Below are 17,898 nucleotides of genomic sequence, written 5' to 3' on the forward strand. Positions count from 1 at the left end.
TAAAGTGTCTACAGTAGTTGACTTATAGAATACCCACAATATGGATTTGTCTGATTGTTTCCTCACAATTCAGCTGAAAAGTTTTTGGCAAGAATTTTCCATGAATGATGTTGTATACTTCCCATTGCTTCACATCAGGAGGCACATAATGTCAGTTTGTCCCATTTTTTGTGCTGTTAACTTTGCTCACTCAGTTAAGGTGGTGTCCTACTGATTTTTCCATCATAAAGCTCCACTTTTTCTTTTGTAACTGATAGGTAATTTGTGCAGTGTGTGAATATCTTGTTCCCCAACATTTTACTTGGTGATGTTATAGATTTTTATAGATTTATAGATCCTTGCTTGAATCAGTTATTATATTGTTAGTTGCAGAATATTGATTTTCTGTTTCTGTCATTTCTTCTACATTTGGTAGTTAGCATTCTAACTTATGCTAGTAGAACTCCCTCTAGAAACTGGAAGGGAAAGTGAGATCAAGAGAGCATTTTTCTTTAATATGAGAGGGAAATAACAGCATGCTATATTACTTCTGGGAGTGATCCACAGACAGGAAAAAATGATGCAGAGAACTACATTCTAAAGTAGGCAAAAGGAGTTGGAATGTTTTTGCTCGAGTGGAGGAATTCGCCTTTGGTAGATGTGCATGGGCATTTCATCCATTGTAACAGGAGAGAAGGGAAGGAATATGGTCACAGAGAGTAATGAGTAGAAATGGTGGTGGGAGCTTGTGGTACACTTCTATTTGCTTATATTTTTCTAGTGAAATGGGAAGTAAAGTCACCAGCTGAGAGTAGGGATGAGGTGGGGAGGGGGCGATTGTAATGATGGACCGTAGTATCTATGTTGGGTTAGGAGGGAAATGAGGGTATATTGGGGTGACAGATGGGGGAAAGGTCAGAGGATTGATGGACTGTAGGTCCCTGTGAGACAAAAGAATTGTTAGCCTTGGGGTACTAGAGAGAATAAAATGGAAGGATTGGAGCTAGTGGTTGAGGAGTAGGATACTTGAAATTAAGATTATGGTGTGTTTGCAGTTTGGGTAATGACAGTTCTAGTTATGGGGGGAGTTTCTGAGATTACAGGGAGTATGGAATAATAGTCAGTGAACTGTGAGGCACAGGGTGTTGGAACAGTCATCTGTGTGGACATTGGAATCACCAAGAATTATGACAGGGCTAGAATTGGAGAGAGTGGCAGTGAGCCAAAGCTTAGCTGTTCAAGAAGTGAGGGGTGTGACTATAGTCATTAGATCTCTGCAGTAACGGGGGAGTAGGTGGTGTAGTCTGATAACATGTTACTAAAAGTTGGGGACTTTAGGAGGAAGACCAGCCAGTGGACTGGAGTTGGCAGTGAGTAGCAAGATGGACAGACTGTGGGAGAAAAAAAATTCACCACCTAGAAGAGCTGCAGGAGAAACAGTGTCCTCAGAGAAGAACCAGGTTTCAGTGAGACTCAAATTAGCAAGGGAATGAATAAAGAGGATTTTGTTAATAACTATTAATGACTGATTATGATGGACTAAGGTGTAGAAATGTTCTTTTTGGGGAAGGGTGGGAATGGGAATATTCAGCATATTTTTAGGAGAAGGGATGATTTGGAAGTTGTGGACTTCTTGTGATGACAGAATTAAATAGAGATAAAGGATATAATGAGATGAATACTGACCTCTTAAAGCTGTACTAGTGGTGAGACTGTCAGTGTCTGGGCAGATCTTGTCGGAAACACCCAGAGCTGTGGGATTCTTAGTCTTTTGAAGGAGACATGGAAGGCAGAGAAGAAGGAAGGACTCCTTGCTGTCTCACCCTGCAAGAGGAGTCTTTCTTGACTCCCACGCGCACGGAGGCGAGAGGTGGGGTCGCAGCTCCTCCTCCCTCTACTTACTCTTTCCTCCACGCTTCACAGCTGTAGTTCTGTTTGATTCTGGTATCTGATCTTTATCCTTTGTACTTCCTTTTTCCCCATCTTTATTCCATCTCCGTTTCTCTATTCAGTGACCCAATGGGAAGCTTAAACACAGAGACATTAATGACCTGTATCTGTGGCTATTGTGTTATTCATTCTTTATTAGAAATAAAATGTTTTGAATCAGTTGGGCATTCATTTTGCTAGGCAGCCCGGTTTCAAACATTTTAATTTTCAGACATCTCAAAACCTGTTCACTATTTACTTTTGGCTATATCTCTTATTTCCATTTATTGCCAGTGTATCCATTATTTGAAATATAGTCGCAAAACAGTTTTTTGGTCAGAACTTTTAAAATAACCAGATGTTTAAAATTTTGAGTTCAGTGTAGAGGAGAGCATTAAATGGAAAACTAAAATAAGCTAAAAAGAATTTGCAGTTTGCTTCATGTTTTGGTGATGGGGAGGAAACCAGTTTGCAGTGCACTATCATAACTTGTACACAGCTAATACATAGCTTGAATTTTAAAACTTAGGTGTCCATTCCTTCCTTAAATCTTCCAGTTAACAGGTTGACTATAAGGGCCTTGTACGGTAATAAGCTGAAACTTTTACTGTGCCGCCCCCCAAAAAAGAAAAATTAAATCATTTGTGGAATGTGTAATAAAAATGAGAAGCAGCTAGGGTTATCTAAAAACAGTGGTAGCTAGCACATTTTCTCCATAGAGTTGCCAGTAAATTTCTCAGAAGTTACTGGATTATTTTAACAATAATTTTCTCTGTTAGTATTAAGATTTAATTTTTTTAAGTTTTCCAAGAAGTTTTTAAAAAAAAAGATCTAAAGCAGAACTGAAGATATTTTTATAATAGTAGTAGTTTCAGAAAGTGCTAAAAATTCCCATACCTTTTGAAGTTTTAGGTTAATTGGTCTGCTGTTTTAGGATCCCAATTAAATACGTAAATCAATAAGTGCTTCTGGTTGCCAGCATCTAGGCTGATTCTCTTAATGTGGTCCTTTCCCTCTCTGCCTGTGTGTCATGTCAGTTGTACTGTTTGCATCTGTAGCTACTATTTCCAGACAGTAGTACTTTTTTTGACTTTGCGTTAGATTTACAATCTGCCCAAAGTCGGTTCAAGACCAGAGAGTGTGTTTCATGTATTGTTTTCCTGCAGCCCACAGCTATGGTGATTTGTTTGAAGTTGTGAATTCTTTGGTCTTTAAAGCAGAGCTTTTGCCTATTCTATTTGAGGTTGTCCCACGTCATCATTCTATATACTGACTGCCTGGCTAGCACACTGTCATTTTTCACACACATGTTCCATGTGTTATTTTGACAGAATTCACTCAGACTACTTTCAGCAGTTTCATTATTGCTGTTCCTTTTTTTCTAAGATTGAAAAGTCATATAACCCTATACTACTTTAACACGTTTGGTTTTTTTCCCAATTTTTTTGTGATAAAATATACATAACATAAACTTTACCATCTTAACTATGTTCAAGTGTGTAGTGCAGTGGTATTAAGAACATTCATACTATTGTGCAGCCATCACAACCATCCATCTCCATATGCATTTTCATCTTTATAAAACTGAATCTCTATATCCATTAAACAAGTCTTCATTGCCCCTCCCCCAGCCCCTGGCAACCACCATTCTACTTTCTGTCTCTCTGATTTTGGCTACTCTAAGTATCTCATATAAATGGAATCATACATACAGTATTTGTCTTTTTGTCACTGACTTATTTCAGTTAGCAGAATGTCCTCAAGGTTCATCTGTGTTGTAGCATCCTTCTTAAGGCTGAGTAATATTCCATGGTATGTATGTGTGTATATATATGTATATATGCTGCATTTTGCTTATCCAATTCATCCATTGATGGACACTTGAGTTGCTTCCATGTTTTAGCTATTACACATTCATTTTTATCCATTATCTTCTACAGGCACATGTAGTTGATTATACTCCTACTTTGCATTCACCTTTTTTGTTTCATTTGTCATACTTATTTTTACATGTTTCTAAATAATCTTTTAATCATAATGCCTGCATCACATTCCATTGTGTATCTAATTTATGTTTTAGGCTCTTTCTAATGTTTTGCTATTATGGAGGACATAATCTTATATTGAATTTTCTTAGGGATAAATTCCTATGGGTAGAACATCTTCATGCCTCTTATCATTTATCTTGAAACAGTTCTGTTAATTCATGGTGCTAACTAAGGAGCTTCTTACTTTTTAATTTATGAAGCCTCCTCAGAAATGCTGATAAAATACACAAAATCAAATCTAGTTTCTACAGTTGGCTCAAGGTTTGAAGCCACATAAAGGAAAAGGCATAAGTACTTTCTATAGATCTTTGGTTTGATATAAAACTTAATCCCACTTTGGGACCATATGCCATGTTCCTGCGCTCTGAAAGATTTGCCAGCCTTTCTCAGTGCCCTTTGGGTTAGACCATTGTCGACAACTGCTCACTGACTATAATGCAATGATAATTTAAAACTTTGAGGTCCAAGGTAAAGCTGGTAAAAATATTGTGGATTGAACTGGTAGCTAAGCAGGTTGAATCTGCAGGTATCGTGTGGGAGGGGCTCTGTATTATTTTCAATACACAGTGACACTGTTTGCCTGATGTAATCTACTAGGGGAAGAGAGTGTACAAGTACTTTCCCCACTCTCATGATAATCTTCATTGAGGGTGGGGGATAGTTCTCATCAAATGAGCTATCAAGAGATAGCCTTAGCTCAATCTACTCATTCAGTGACATGGAAAACTTTTATCTGTAAAATTATTTGGCATAAACTTGAAAATCTGATCCTATGTATGTCAAAAGATGAGTGCCAATAATTTGACTTGGGCGGGTTCCCTTGGTGTTTGGAATGATACGCGTCAGTGGTAAATTGAAGCATGCATTTTGAAGGCGTAAGAATTGGCTTGCATAAATTAGGGATATCTGTCTGCCTTGGACTTCACCAAGCTTTTCCTAAGCATTGTCACCTTAGATTGTCATAAATCATATTTCATTTTAGGTTTCCATTGCTGCTTCTTTCTGTGGAAACAGAGAGAGATTTAAAAATTTTTTTAAGTAATTTATTTGGATTCATAATTTCGAACCAGAAGCAGACTTCTCAGGGTATGGGAACAGTTTGGTCTACGGCCAGGATCACACGTGTGACAATGTCTAAGAAGCCTGTCTTCTGATTAATAAGCTGCTCTGAAGGTCTTAAAAAAAAAAAAGCCAACAGAAGGCTTTGCGTATTTGCTGTTGAACACTGCAGGCTTCTAGGCATACGTGTTGTTAGTTGGTATTCCAAGATTCTGATATCTTTTTGGACCCAGAGAATGCTTGACCCATCATAGATTACTTTAGTAGATTTCTGTCAACAGAGAATCCCTAAGAATAGAAACAGTGCTAGCTTATAAAACAAGCCATGGATATATTGAAGTCCTAATTTTCAGTGTTACTTTAATTCTCTATTAATTCTCATTCTGTAACTTTTCAATGTTGCAGTGGAGGACACTGCCAATGAAATAAACTCTGAGTTAATTACAAATACTAGAAAAGGAGTAAACCTTAAATGGTACTCTACTTCAGAGATCCCCAACTAGCATACCACCTGTGGATTACAGATTTCCCCAGGTATTGATCCCTTTAGCCTTTAGACCAACCAGAGCCCCCAGCTTCGTTTCCTTCTCTGGTAGCCTCCTCCATTTACTCCAGTGTGCTGTGCAAGCATTATTTTTATATCTGTCATAATAGGAAAAAGGTTGGGAAGACACTGCTTTCCTAATAGTTATTTGGGAAATCTTTTTAGCAGTAGTCAGAATTACAGTTTACTTATATAAACTCAGCCCAGTATATGTGGAAGAAAATACTTAGATTGCAGCAAGAAAAATATAGCTTAAGAGGTCGTTAAATATTGAAATGCTAAGGAGGTTGAAGTGCTTTTCATTTCTTTTCATTTTTATTAAAGAAAGATTTTTTTTTGTTTAATTAATTTAGAAATGACATTTCGGTTGTGCTGCAGCCTCAAAATGCCCTTATGTTAATAGTTTCTGTAGTCAGAACCTCTCCCAGGGAGGAAAACAATTAGACACTCCTAAGTTTCAAGCCATCAATTTACAGGTGGATTTTCCAAAAACAGTGTATAGATCGGGACTGTCTTACAAGGAAGTTTGGGATAGCATTAGTAGTTTACTGTGATCATGGAAAGAGCATAGAGGGCTTGTGTCAGAAAATCTGAGTTTAGGTACCTACTGTTCTGATGGGGATTAAATGACTAAAGGCAGTGAAACCTAGTTTAGCACACAGTTGTCAAAGACTGAACATTTACTACCCTTTTTTTTTTAAACAACTTTATTGTGGGAAAGTAGAGCCTAGATACAAAAGTAAACACTATGTATGTATACAGTTTAAAGGAAAAGAATAAAATGAACACCTGTGCACCCAGCTTAAGAAAGAACAATACCAACATATGCGGTCGCCTGTGAGACTCCTCTCTTACACCCTCTTCCTTTCTCTATCGGAATAAACTATGAAACTGCATTCCATATTAATCATCCCCCTTTTCTATACAATAGTTTTACCACCTATGCATGTATCCCTAAACAGCCTATATTTAGTTTTGTTAATTTTGAAGTTTATAAAAGCATCCTCTGTGTATTCTTCTGTCAGTTGCTTTTTGCTGTTAACGTTCTGTTTTGAGAGTTATTCATAATCCGTATGTGAAGACATGGTCCGTTAATTTTCACTGTTACATAGAATTCCATTATAGATATATCATAGTATATTTGTTCTATTGCCGGTTATTGTGGTGTTTTGCTATTATAAACAATGTCTTTGTGAATATTCTTGGACTTGTCACCTAGGTATATATTGAATTTCTTGGATATGTGTAGAATTTCTTGGTTGTACAGCATGCTCACAATTACCTTAACTAGGTCATGCCAAATTGTTTTCCCAGGTGCTTGTACCATTTACTCTAACCAGTAGTGTGAGTTCCCATAGCTCTTTATCCTCACCATTAATTTATATTGTCAGGTGATTTTTTGCCAATTGAGTATGTAAGTAATGGTATCTCATTATGGTTTCAATTTGTGTATTACTCTCAAATATTTGTTGAGTTCCTGCTCTGTGTGCCAGACTCTTCTCTGATAGCACTGAACAAAACAGACAAAGATCCAGGCCTTTGTGGGGTCTTACATTTTAGTGTGTATACATTGGGGGAGAGGGGATGAAGGGAATTGGTAAACAAATAAATAGGTAAAATAATCAGATGATGATTAAGGGCTATAGAAACAAAAGGATAAAACCTAGATGGGGAACAGGAAGTTCATGGGTGGGAGGGGGTAGCCATTTAAAAAGGACAGTAGGGGAAGGCTTCATTGAGAAAATGACATTTGTACAAAGAGCTAATGGGAAAGACATTGCACCCTGTGTGTTATCCTGGGAAAGAACATTTCAGGCAGAGGAAGCAATAAATGCAAAAAGCCCTGAGGGGAAAGCATTTCTGATTTGTTCAGGAATAATGAGGCAGAATGAGCCAGGGAGTGGACAGTAATAGAAGGTGAGGGCAGAGAGGTGCCCAAGTCACAAAGGGTTTTGTAGACCTCTGGATGGACTTTAACTTTTACTTGAAATGCAGTGGGAAATGGAAGTGATATGACCTAACTTACGTTTTTAAAGGATCGCTCAGGCATTTGCCTAATTACTAATGAAAAGAATATTTTTTTCCTGCTTTCTTATTTGTGAAATACCTGTTCATGTCTTTTGACCATTTTTTATGTAGTGTTCTTTGTCTGTGTTTTAGTGATTCATAGGAGTTCTTCCTCTGTTTGGAGTTCTTCCTATATTTTGGGCTTGTTTTTTATCAGCCATATATTTTGCACATAGCTTTTCCTAGTTTGTGACTTTCCTTTTTACTCTCTTCAGAGTGTCTTTTGAAGAACAAAAATGGTATAGTCAAGTTTATTAAACTTGTCCTTTTATTCTTATGTACCTCTAGTTCACATAAGTGTATTCATTATAATCTCTGGATTAAGACACTCTTTCATCATTGGTCCAGCATGACCTTCTTTTATTTATTTATTTTTAGTAAAAAGTAAACCCACTATAAAAGCTAGAATTGTGCAACAACTTAAATTTATCCATCTGATCTCTCCTGCTTCCCCATAACTAAGAATAACCATCATCCAGATTTCAGTATTCACTCCTTTGCTTTCCGTTGTGTATATTTTCATCTAATTTATAAGTATTTCTGAAAAGTCTGGATGCACAAAAAGGAATGAAGTACTGATATATGCTATAAAGTGGATGAACCGTGAAAATATTATGCTAAGTGAAAGAAGCCAGTCACAAAATGCCACATATTTTATATGAAATATGCAGAACAGACAATAGAGACAAGAAATAGATTAGTGGTTGGAGGGTGGGGGGGTGTCAGAGTGTCCTGCAGGGGAGAGAGATAGGGTTTCTTTTTGAGAAGAAGAAAATGTTCTAAAATTGACTCTGGTGATGGTTGCATATATCTGTGAATGTACTAAAAAACATTGAATTTTATTCTTTAAATGGGTGAATTATATGGTATATGAACTATATCTCATTAAAGCTCGTAACTTTGTTAACATTGATGGGAGATGGGTTTGTATCATTTGGGACTGATTTTTGACTTTTAAGTCCTTGATTCATCAGGAGTTGATTTTTATTTTTTTTTGGTATGATATAAGGTGGGAATCCAATTTCAACTTCTTGTACATGGCAGATGTTTTTTATCCTCTTCCATTTATTGAATAATCTCTCCTTTCTCCCAGTAATCAGACATGTCACCTCTGTCAGGTACCAATATTTCAAAACTGTGTGGATCTATTGGTCGGTTCTCTGTTTTATTGGTCAGTAAGTTACTCTGCCTAACCCTGGACCTGTAACACACTTCCTAGAACTGGATAAAGAGCACTAATGACCCACACACCCACCCCCTCCCTTAGGCCAGTTGGTGTGAGCGCTCTGTGAAGAAACCAAACGCTGCTGCCACCACCACCAGCAGCACCAACAAACACTTGAAGCTGCTGCCTTGTGCAGTATCTTCAGGGGAGAGCCAGGCTTCAGTTAGAGCAAGAAGATGAAGAAAATGTTGAGATAAAATAATTGAGTTTTTACTGATGATGTACTGTGAATTCCAGGGAATTTAGTGGTAGAGAATTGAAGGGGGTGGGAGATAGTGACAGAGAGAGTAGATGTATAGTTAACTTCTGAGGATTAGAACATGGAAGATTAGGGGGAACCTGATGATTAGGAGCTTTTGGTGGTGACTAAGATGAATAAGGGATAAAAGTCACAGAGAGATTATTCCTGCTGGGTTCAAGATTTTGGTGGTGAGGCTGAATGCTGAGGATTAGGGAGGGAAGGGTATCTGCTGTTGCCATGGATGCACCGAGCTGGTCACCTCTTGATCCTTTTCTGGGGAGGGGCAAATTTACTGTGAACTCAGGGCTTCCCCTTGAGCCCTATTGATGTGAGTTTACAGGTAAGGAAGCCTGTGTAACTAAAGAATACACTTCCCTAATTCCAGGGCCCAGGGGCCCACTTCTGAACCCTGTCAGGAAAGGGTTGGCCTTATTCCACAGTGCTGTCTTTTATCCCTGGCTTTTAAAATACTTCAGTGTTCTAGAGTTTCACTATGATATATGTAGGTAATTTTTTGCTTGGTACCTTTATTCTTGCTTAGAATTAATTGAATACCCAGAATCCTGAAGATTAGTAACTTTCCATTCATTTTAAAATTCTGAGAACTTCTCATCCATTTTCTCTTAAAATATTACCTTTTCCTCATCTTCTCTATTTTCTCCTTCTGGGAATCCCATTTGATATGTGTGGTGCCTTCTCATTCTGTATCTAACTCATAGTTTCCATACCTTTGAATCTGTGCAGCATGCTGGGTAATTCTTCAGTTCTGTCTTTCAGTTCATTAATCTTTTCTTTACCTCTGCTGTGTAACTTGGTTGACTTTATAATTTCAGTTATGTTTTTCATTTCTGGAACTTTTTTTTCTTCCCCAAATCTGTCTTATACCTTTGATAATCTTTTAATTTCTTTTGTTTTTTTAAATGTGCTGATTTTATATTCTGTTTCTGTTAATTCCAAAATCTATAGTCCTTATAGGTCTGACTTATTTGGTTTTCAGCTTACTCTGGTTCATATTGAATTTTGATTGTGATCTAATTGTTCTTGGATCTTTCTTTACCTATGGGAATTCTCAGAGGCCTGAGTCAAAAAAATACTTCTTTTAGAGAGTACTTGCCAGGTACCTAAGGGCACTTCCAATCCTGGACCTATTGAAACCAAATTTTTGGATTAGGGTGTTTGGGGCCACACAAATAGTGTGAATTCTAGCCACAAACTCATGGATTTGTGGACTTGTGGTTATAAATTCTCTGGGGGGAAAATGTGTTTTTACTTCCCTTGTTCTGCCCATGGCCAAAGCCCAAACAGGCATGTATCCCTTCTAAATTGTTGGAGGAGGAGCAGCATCTACTAAAGGATCCTGGCTTCATGGTAGTGGTCTCTGGGACCTGCCATCATGATCGGGCTCCAAACTTTGCCTCCTGCCTCCTTGGCTAACAGCCCATTAAAACCCAAGATCCATGCTATACCAGAGCAGATTAGTGCATGTCCCCAACGAAAATTCCCTACTTCTGAGCTAGTATAACATTTCTGTTTGAGCTTTCTTATTTTGACTAAATTCCAAAAAATTGCCTTCATTTCCTTACGTCTTACCCATTCATTAAAGTTTTCATTTTTCTGCCTTGTCTATAAACATTATGTATAAAAAATAACAATAGATCTTCTTTGCCACAAATTAAAGAGCAGAATAGTTTCATCAGACTTGGCCAGAATTTTACTTTAGTATTAAGGACAGCTTGCTATTACGTACATTATGATCACAAACTACTTGAAAGGCAAAGAAAACATACAAATAAAGTACAGACAAATACAGGAAACAATAACTCCCTAATGAAGCCCAAATGTCTTGTATTTGAAGTCAGCTTTTTAAGAACATTTGATTCTAAGAAGCAGGGACAGGTTGATTCACAGTAAGATGAATATACTTGCAAATGGAAGACATCATTCTACAGGAGAGTAAAAGAAGATTCAGAAGAGGTTAGAGAATGATAAGCTCAAATTCAAGGCGAATACAAAACAGTTGCTACCCACTGAAACAGCTTTTAGACAAAGAACAACAACAAAAAGCATTAACATTTCTTCATTTAGTACATACTTTGAGAGTGTCTCCTATGAATACCTCATTGACTGTTTTAGGAGAAAGAGAATTAAATGCTATATGAGAAGCCATTCCCAGTCTAAGTAGCTTACCTATACTACCCTTTTATCCTTATTATATTTATTATAACTGTCTGTATTGTTTCCATATAGTAGATATAACGGTATTCTAACAATATTAAGTGCATACAAGGAGCATTTGTTGGCTCTGAATTTTGCTATTTACTGTTATTCCCAAGGCTAGTTGTTATTTTACTTTTTAATTTCATGAACTGTTGCTCCCTGTCTGTAAGGTTGGGAACAAATTTGACTCATGTATCCTTTCAGTTGCACTTCATTCATTCAGCAGACATTTATTCAGCATGTGCTGTGTACTTGGCCCTCCACTAGCCATAGGGTTACCTTTGTGGGGGGAAAAAAGCAAGCCATGGCCTCTACTGTCATGGAGTCTGCAACCTAGTAAGGGTGATAACCATTAATAATAGTTAAAAAAAATAATCACACAAACATAAAATTGCAGCTGTGATAAATAGTGCAGAATAAAAGAATATGGTACTGTAAGAGTTTAGGAGAGAGGGATTTACAGAAGTTCAAATTATGAACCAAAGTCTGAACAATGTTCTAAACAAATCTTGAACCAAGTTCGAAACACTTAAAATCTTCATCTTTAAAAACTACAAAGATTGATAGTTTTGCTATCTGATATGCTTTAAGGATAAGTAAATGTCTCCTTCCCTCTCCCCACACCATTGGGGAAAACTGACTAGTTTGAAAGGGTGCCTTTGATGTCAGTGTTCCTCAGGGCATGGTTACACACAGAGTGAATTCCAAGTTGGGAGTTCAGTTGGCGATGGTAGTTAGTTACATTTTAAAGGGTACTTTTGGGATTGTGTGTTAACATGGTCTCATTTAAACATACAACATACATAAATAAAGACTGAGCCGTAAGTGTTCGTAAGTATTCTCAATGGATCCTAAGTTCTCACATACATAAAAAAGTGCCAGTTTCAGCCTATATCAGAAATCTTAAAACATGTATTTTGTTTTTATAAACAAAACCAGCCATAGTACCTAGTTGAGTTATTTTAAGTTATTCATGTCCTGTCCCTTGAAGACGTTTCAAAATTTCAAATGAGCAAGTTCAGAAGAAATGTATATTCTTACTTTAGTGGATTTTGAAAGGATATTTAAAAGAATTTTTGTGTGTATGCAAACTGCCAAAATAAGTCTGAATGAATTGCGCTTAAGTTATTATTGTTATAATTCAGTCATCTGTGCTCATGGTTGGTTTAAAAGAATTTTTCACCCCTTATTTGTAGGGTTATTGATGTTATTTTTAACTAATTCAGCAGTCCTTGCCTATATGCTTAAATTTTTAAAAAACAAACGCACAAAACTAGACATTTATAATGAAGTTGTTTTTTAGTCACGTAGTGGCTGCTCTCAAATGAAGCTAAAAGTGTCTTAAGAATGTTCTTGTGCATATGCCAGGAAGCTTCTGGAATGGGCATATTTTTAAGAATTTAGAACATAAACAGCTGTGATCCGTGGCAGGAGATTTAAATGACCTCATGATGACAGCAAGAACAAAGCATTTTTAAGTTATCATGGTGGTGTGTTAATTCATTGCAATGTGTTTGTCATTCTACTATTTTGGTGTATTAAGTGAGAGCCAGGCAAAAAATTACAGACTGTATTTAACTGAAGATACTATTTCTTTATTGTTGTAAACAAACTAAATACCAGAAAAATATTTCCCAAGAAGGATATTTCATGAATTATTTAGAGCCATAGGTCCTAAAAAAAAAAAAAAAAAAAATGTATGAACCACTTTGGGATAAAGGCCATTTATTTAGATCCTAAAGTTTTGATTCATTTTCTGTTGGAGAGACTATGTTCCAAACATGAAAGATCAAACAGTTGGCTTGAAATAAGAATTCCTCCTTCAAGACAGATCAATTAAGTGCTTATTAAGTACTTACTATGTGTCTGGCACTATGCTAAATATTATGCAATACAAAAGAAGGTGACTTCAGCTGCCTTTGTTCTAGTTGGAAAAAAAGGCATACTCAGTTGAAACTTCTAAACTAAAAAAAGACATTATTATAATCAAGTACCAAACAAAAATAAAACATAATTTATGTGATACAAATAATGAAGTAGCCCTTCTCTTCAGAAATGACTTCTAATGCTTAAAGAACAAGAAAGGGAGAATTGTTTCCAATCACCTGTCCTGAAACAGATCTATATCACCTTTTGGTTCCCTCAGAAACAACCTATGGTATCTTGAACTAATGGTGGCTGAAGTTTGATTCAGTATCTTTTTCCTACTGTAACTGAGCATGACCCTATGGGGCCTTCCTAAGACAGACCCCTCCCCCATGTCCTCTGCTTTAGCTCCTCTCTGAAGTACGCAGATAACAGTATATAATGCACATTTCCTGAGTTGTTTTACAGATGTTAAAACCCCCACCAAATGGAAGAAATTAACTATTTGATGACCATGAGCACATAGCCCCCAGACCTACTGGTGCCTAAGGATTGATAATGTTAATGCCTATGACAGGACCCCGTTACCTCACCATCAACCAATCAGAGAATTGTACACGAGCTGATCACATACCCTGGGATTCCTCTCGCTCACCTTGCCTTTAAAAATGCTTTGCTGAAACCCATTGGGGAGTTCAGGCTTTTTGAGCATTAGCTACCCTGGACTCCTTGTTTGGCACCTGCAATAAATGCTGCACCTTCCTTCACAAAAAAATGAAGGAAGGGAAGGGAAGGGGAAGGGAGGAAAAAGGGAAGGAAAGAAATGACTTCTAATCATTGTCTAGGACAGTGGTTCTCAACTAGGGGTGATTTTGCTCCCTAGAGGACATTTGGCAATTCTGGAGAGATTTTTTTATTTTCATAACTGGGGGCTACTGGCAGCTAGTGTGGAGAGGCCAGATATATTGCTTAACATTCTGTAATGCACAGTCCTTCACAACAAAGAATTATCTGGTCCAAAATGACAGTTGTACTGAAATGAGAAACCCTGGTGTAGAACCTACAAATGTCAGTGATAAGTTTTGAAATAGTGGGAAATGGACTCCCGTCTTCTCCTAGACCTCTGTTGCCCTGGTAATGCTGTTTGCCTGAGGCCATTTGGATCCTTACATAGAAATGAGCATTGAGGATTTATAAACTTTTGAACATTGTATGCAAGTTTTTCCAGTACAGTGTTTGAGAGAGAGATTCCATAGGTTTTTGTTTTACATTTTATTATTATTACTTTTTAAATTATTTATTTATTTATTTGGCTGCACTGGGTCTTAGCTGCAGCATGCGGGATCTAGTTCCCTGACCAGGGATCAAACCCTGGCCCCCCGCATTGGGAGCGTGGGGTCTTAACCACTGGACCACCAGGGAAGTCCCAGAGATTCCATAGTTTTTATCAAATTCTGAAGGTATCCATATTCCCCAGAAATGTCAAGACCCAGTCACGTGTGGAGTAGTTCATAGAGATTGAGACACATTAAACTAATGTTCTAGTCACCTAAAAGAAACAGTAACACCTTTCTTAGCATCATGCCGAGATAGAAGTAGAGTTTAAGTTTCAAGGATTAAAATTAACCAGAGAATACATTTTGGCGGGGGGAAAAAACACTCTAAATATATTACTTAATTTAGTATTTTGGAGTAATAAAATCTTTCTTAATGTATGAGGAAATTAGAATACCTTAAGGATTATTATTTAAACATCATATTTAATAACACAGTACTGTGCATTTAGAATTTGAGACTGGACTGTGTGCTGACCCAGAGGCATAATATATAAATTGTTTTATTTTGCTGTTCGAACTCAACTTGTTTTGTCAGGATTTGCTTCTTTCTCCCAAATGAGGATCCAAGTTTACATTTCCTAAGGTGCTGTGTATCTGTTGATTCAGTCAGAGATCTGGACATGTTTTATACAGTTCACATTTCTCCTGAAAACTGTTTAGTAAAGTGATTGTGTTTTTCTTATAAGAAACGTTTTTGAATTGAGAGTTGTGTTTCTGATTTGGCATCCCGTAAATCAGAGAGTATCCCATAAATCAGGCATACCAGCAGTACGTCATGAAAACAAATCTACATAACCTTGAGTATGCATATACCTTAATACTTTTCTAACTTACAGAAATTTAGAGATTAAGTCTTGGCTTAAGAGCCAAAGAGGGGACCTTATAGATCATCTGTTCCAGCTGTTTCTGTTATTCTTTGGGGCTCAGGACCCAAAGCACCACTTTTAGCTGTTTTGTGTATTTGGACTTCTACCAAATATTTTCTTTTAGGAGAAAAAAGGTGTATGCGGGAGGAGGGATTTGCATGCTTCTGATCCAGACTAACCTCATTTTGCAGATAAGGAACCTGAGGCCCAAAACTTTAGATTTTATTCATGGGCTATACGTTTCTTTATTTTATATCAAACCAGCATTTCACATGTATCTGGTAATAGTATAGAGGACAGTTAGGAGTTAAAATTGTAGCTGTATGGCTTCCTAGTTGTGTGTTCTTAGGCAAGTTGCTGAACGTTCTCAGTCTCAGTATACTCATCTGGGGAAAGGGGAATTATTATATCCTTAGGATGGTTTTCACTTTCTTAGAATTTAGAATGTATCTGGAAAGATAATCTGGGTTGACCTTGTCTCTAGATTCATTCCATTAATTTTTTAATGGATTTTGTGTCCTCTAAATGTTAAAACTCCCTCTCCCCAAACCCAACCATGACCTCCCCAAAACACTACAAAGTAAAACAAACATCTGTATTATCAAAGGGGATAACACAGTGGTCACGTTTCCTTTACTTTGACAGTAATGAGGTCTTCATGAACTGAAAGATGAGCCTTGGGACCTTTTCTTTCTTCTCACCCCACTCTAGTTGTTTCATAAGCCACCTAGACACATGAATCAGGAACTGCAGAATATAATGAACAAGGACCTTGAGAGATAACTACAAGATAGAATAACGTCATTGAAAGAACTTAAACATACAAGGTGGAATCTGAACTTGATACTCCTTTTGATCTTAAAGATGTGGATTCACAGAGTGAGTTCTTGAGGAGAAATTACAGGAATTCTTTCTTCCTGGGGCATTTCAACAGGGATTGCCTTACTAATCAATTTTTGTTAGTCACTTGTAATTTCCAGGGAATACAGTCTTTTACTTGGGCAAAGAAGCAAGTAGAAATAATTATGTTAAAGACCACTTACCTTTTGTTACCCAAGATTAATTAGTAGTCATATCCTGAGAAGATTTTGTTCCAGAATTTTTCTTAGTGTCTCAAGCAATTCAATTAAGTACAGAGAAATGAATTTTGAGCTTAAATAAAGGAGTTTTCTTTAGTAGCTTGACCATATATTTATTTGCTGAGTTGGTTTGTTCATTTCAGTTTGGTTAGGTTTATTGTCATTTGTTGTTGGGAAATAGCTTTGATATAGATTGATACTATATTACTCTGTAACATTGTAGTGTTGCATTTTATCTTGTTACTCAGTAAATACATGTAAATTACCCTTTTTGGTAAATTGCATTTTTCAGTGAATGAAGCTTTTAAACTAACTTATCTGTGTTTTCTTTTAGGCCTTAAAGAAAGTGCAGAAGAGATGGTCAAAAACAAATTGGAAGGAAAGGATAAACTGACCCCATGGGAACAATTTTTAGAGAAGAAGAAAGAGAAAAAAAGACTGAAAAAGAAACAAAAGGTATCAGTGATAATCATGACTGAATAATTCCGAATAATTATTGAGCAACCACTAAGTATCAGAAGGTACCAGGTGCTTGGCATCTAGTATCTCATAATGTGACCACTCACTGTGGTGGGTGAAGTGTTTTCTGCAAGGCTGCATAATGATACACGAAGCCTGTATCATTTAACCTAACTGCCTTGCTCTAATATTTTACATTTATGTGCTACCTAAATAAATGCATAGTTTAGTCGATTTCTAGATGTAAGACAGTTTGATTCTATTCTGTGTTTTTGAGGAAGAGAGGTACATACAGACATTTTTACTTGAGGATGTATACATAGAGAAATTTTCAACATGAATGAAATTTTGTATTTCCGTTTCTCAAGCTGCGTTTTTCACTTTTCAGTATTATTTTATTGTATAGATCTTTTAACATCATATTGTCATTAGATTCCTTTATCAGGGATATTTTCTCTGTGCTAAATATGTTGTCTGTGAAAAATCTGATTTGACTCCTATCATTCAGGGATAACATCTTTCCAGAGTTAGAGTCCTTAGTAATAGCAGAGACCACTTAGGGTTTTTGCCAATAAGAGTACTCTATCTTGTCAACGAAATGCAGCATTCTAGCAATGCATTTATTGTCTTAAGATGGTATCACTAATCACAGAATTTTACAACTTTTAGGAATCTTAAATGATTAGTTTTAGTCCAACCCTGACGTTTTATAGTTGTAGAAAATTAAGTGATTCGTCTGAGGATACACAGCTTGTTAATGGCCAAGCTGAGACCAGAAACCAGATCTCTTGCTCCAGTGCTCTTGCTACTGTATTGTGTTGTTTCTCTCCGTATGATGTAAGCTTGTGCTTTTGGTACAACAGCTGCAATATTGAAAGAGGGCTACAAAATTGAATGATGCAATGGAGTGAGTTTTGAATTCCTGTTATACTCAGTGTTTTTGGAAATGGATAGTAAAATGAGGAAATGAGGTAAGAGCCCT

The 17,898-nt window shown here is 36.8% G+C and overlaps 1 protein-coding gene across 1 annotated transcript in view; it reads left to right on the plus strand.

Moving 5' to 3' along the window:
- ESF1 (ESF1 nucleolar pre-rRNA processing protein homolog) overlaps nucleotides 1-17,898 on the plus strand; it is a 58,384-nt gene that overhangs the window by 26,687 nt on the left and 13,799 nt on the right. The window contains exon 10 of the mRNA XM_030872539.3: nucleotides 16,792-16,913. Coding sequence (XP_030728399.2) covers nucleotides 16,792-16,913 — 122 coding nt within the window. The remainder of the gene's footprint in view (nucleotides 1-16,791; nucleotides 16,914-17,898) is intronic.

The sequence above is a fragment of the Globicephala melas genome, chromosome 15 (genome assembly GCF_963455315.2).
Source record: "Globicephala melas chromosome 15, mGloMel1.2, whole genome shotgun sequence".
NCBI classification, from domain to species: Eukaryota; Metazoa; Chordata; class Mammalia; order Artiodactyla; family Delphinidae; genus Globicephala; species Globicephala melas.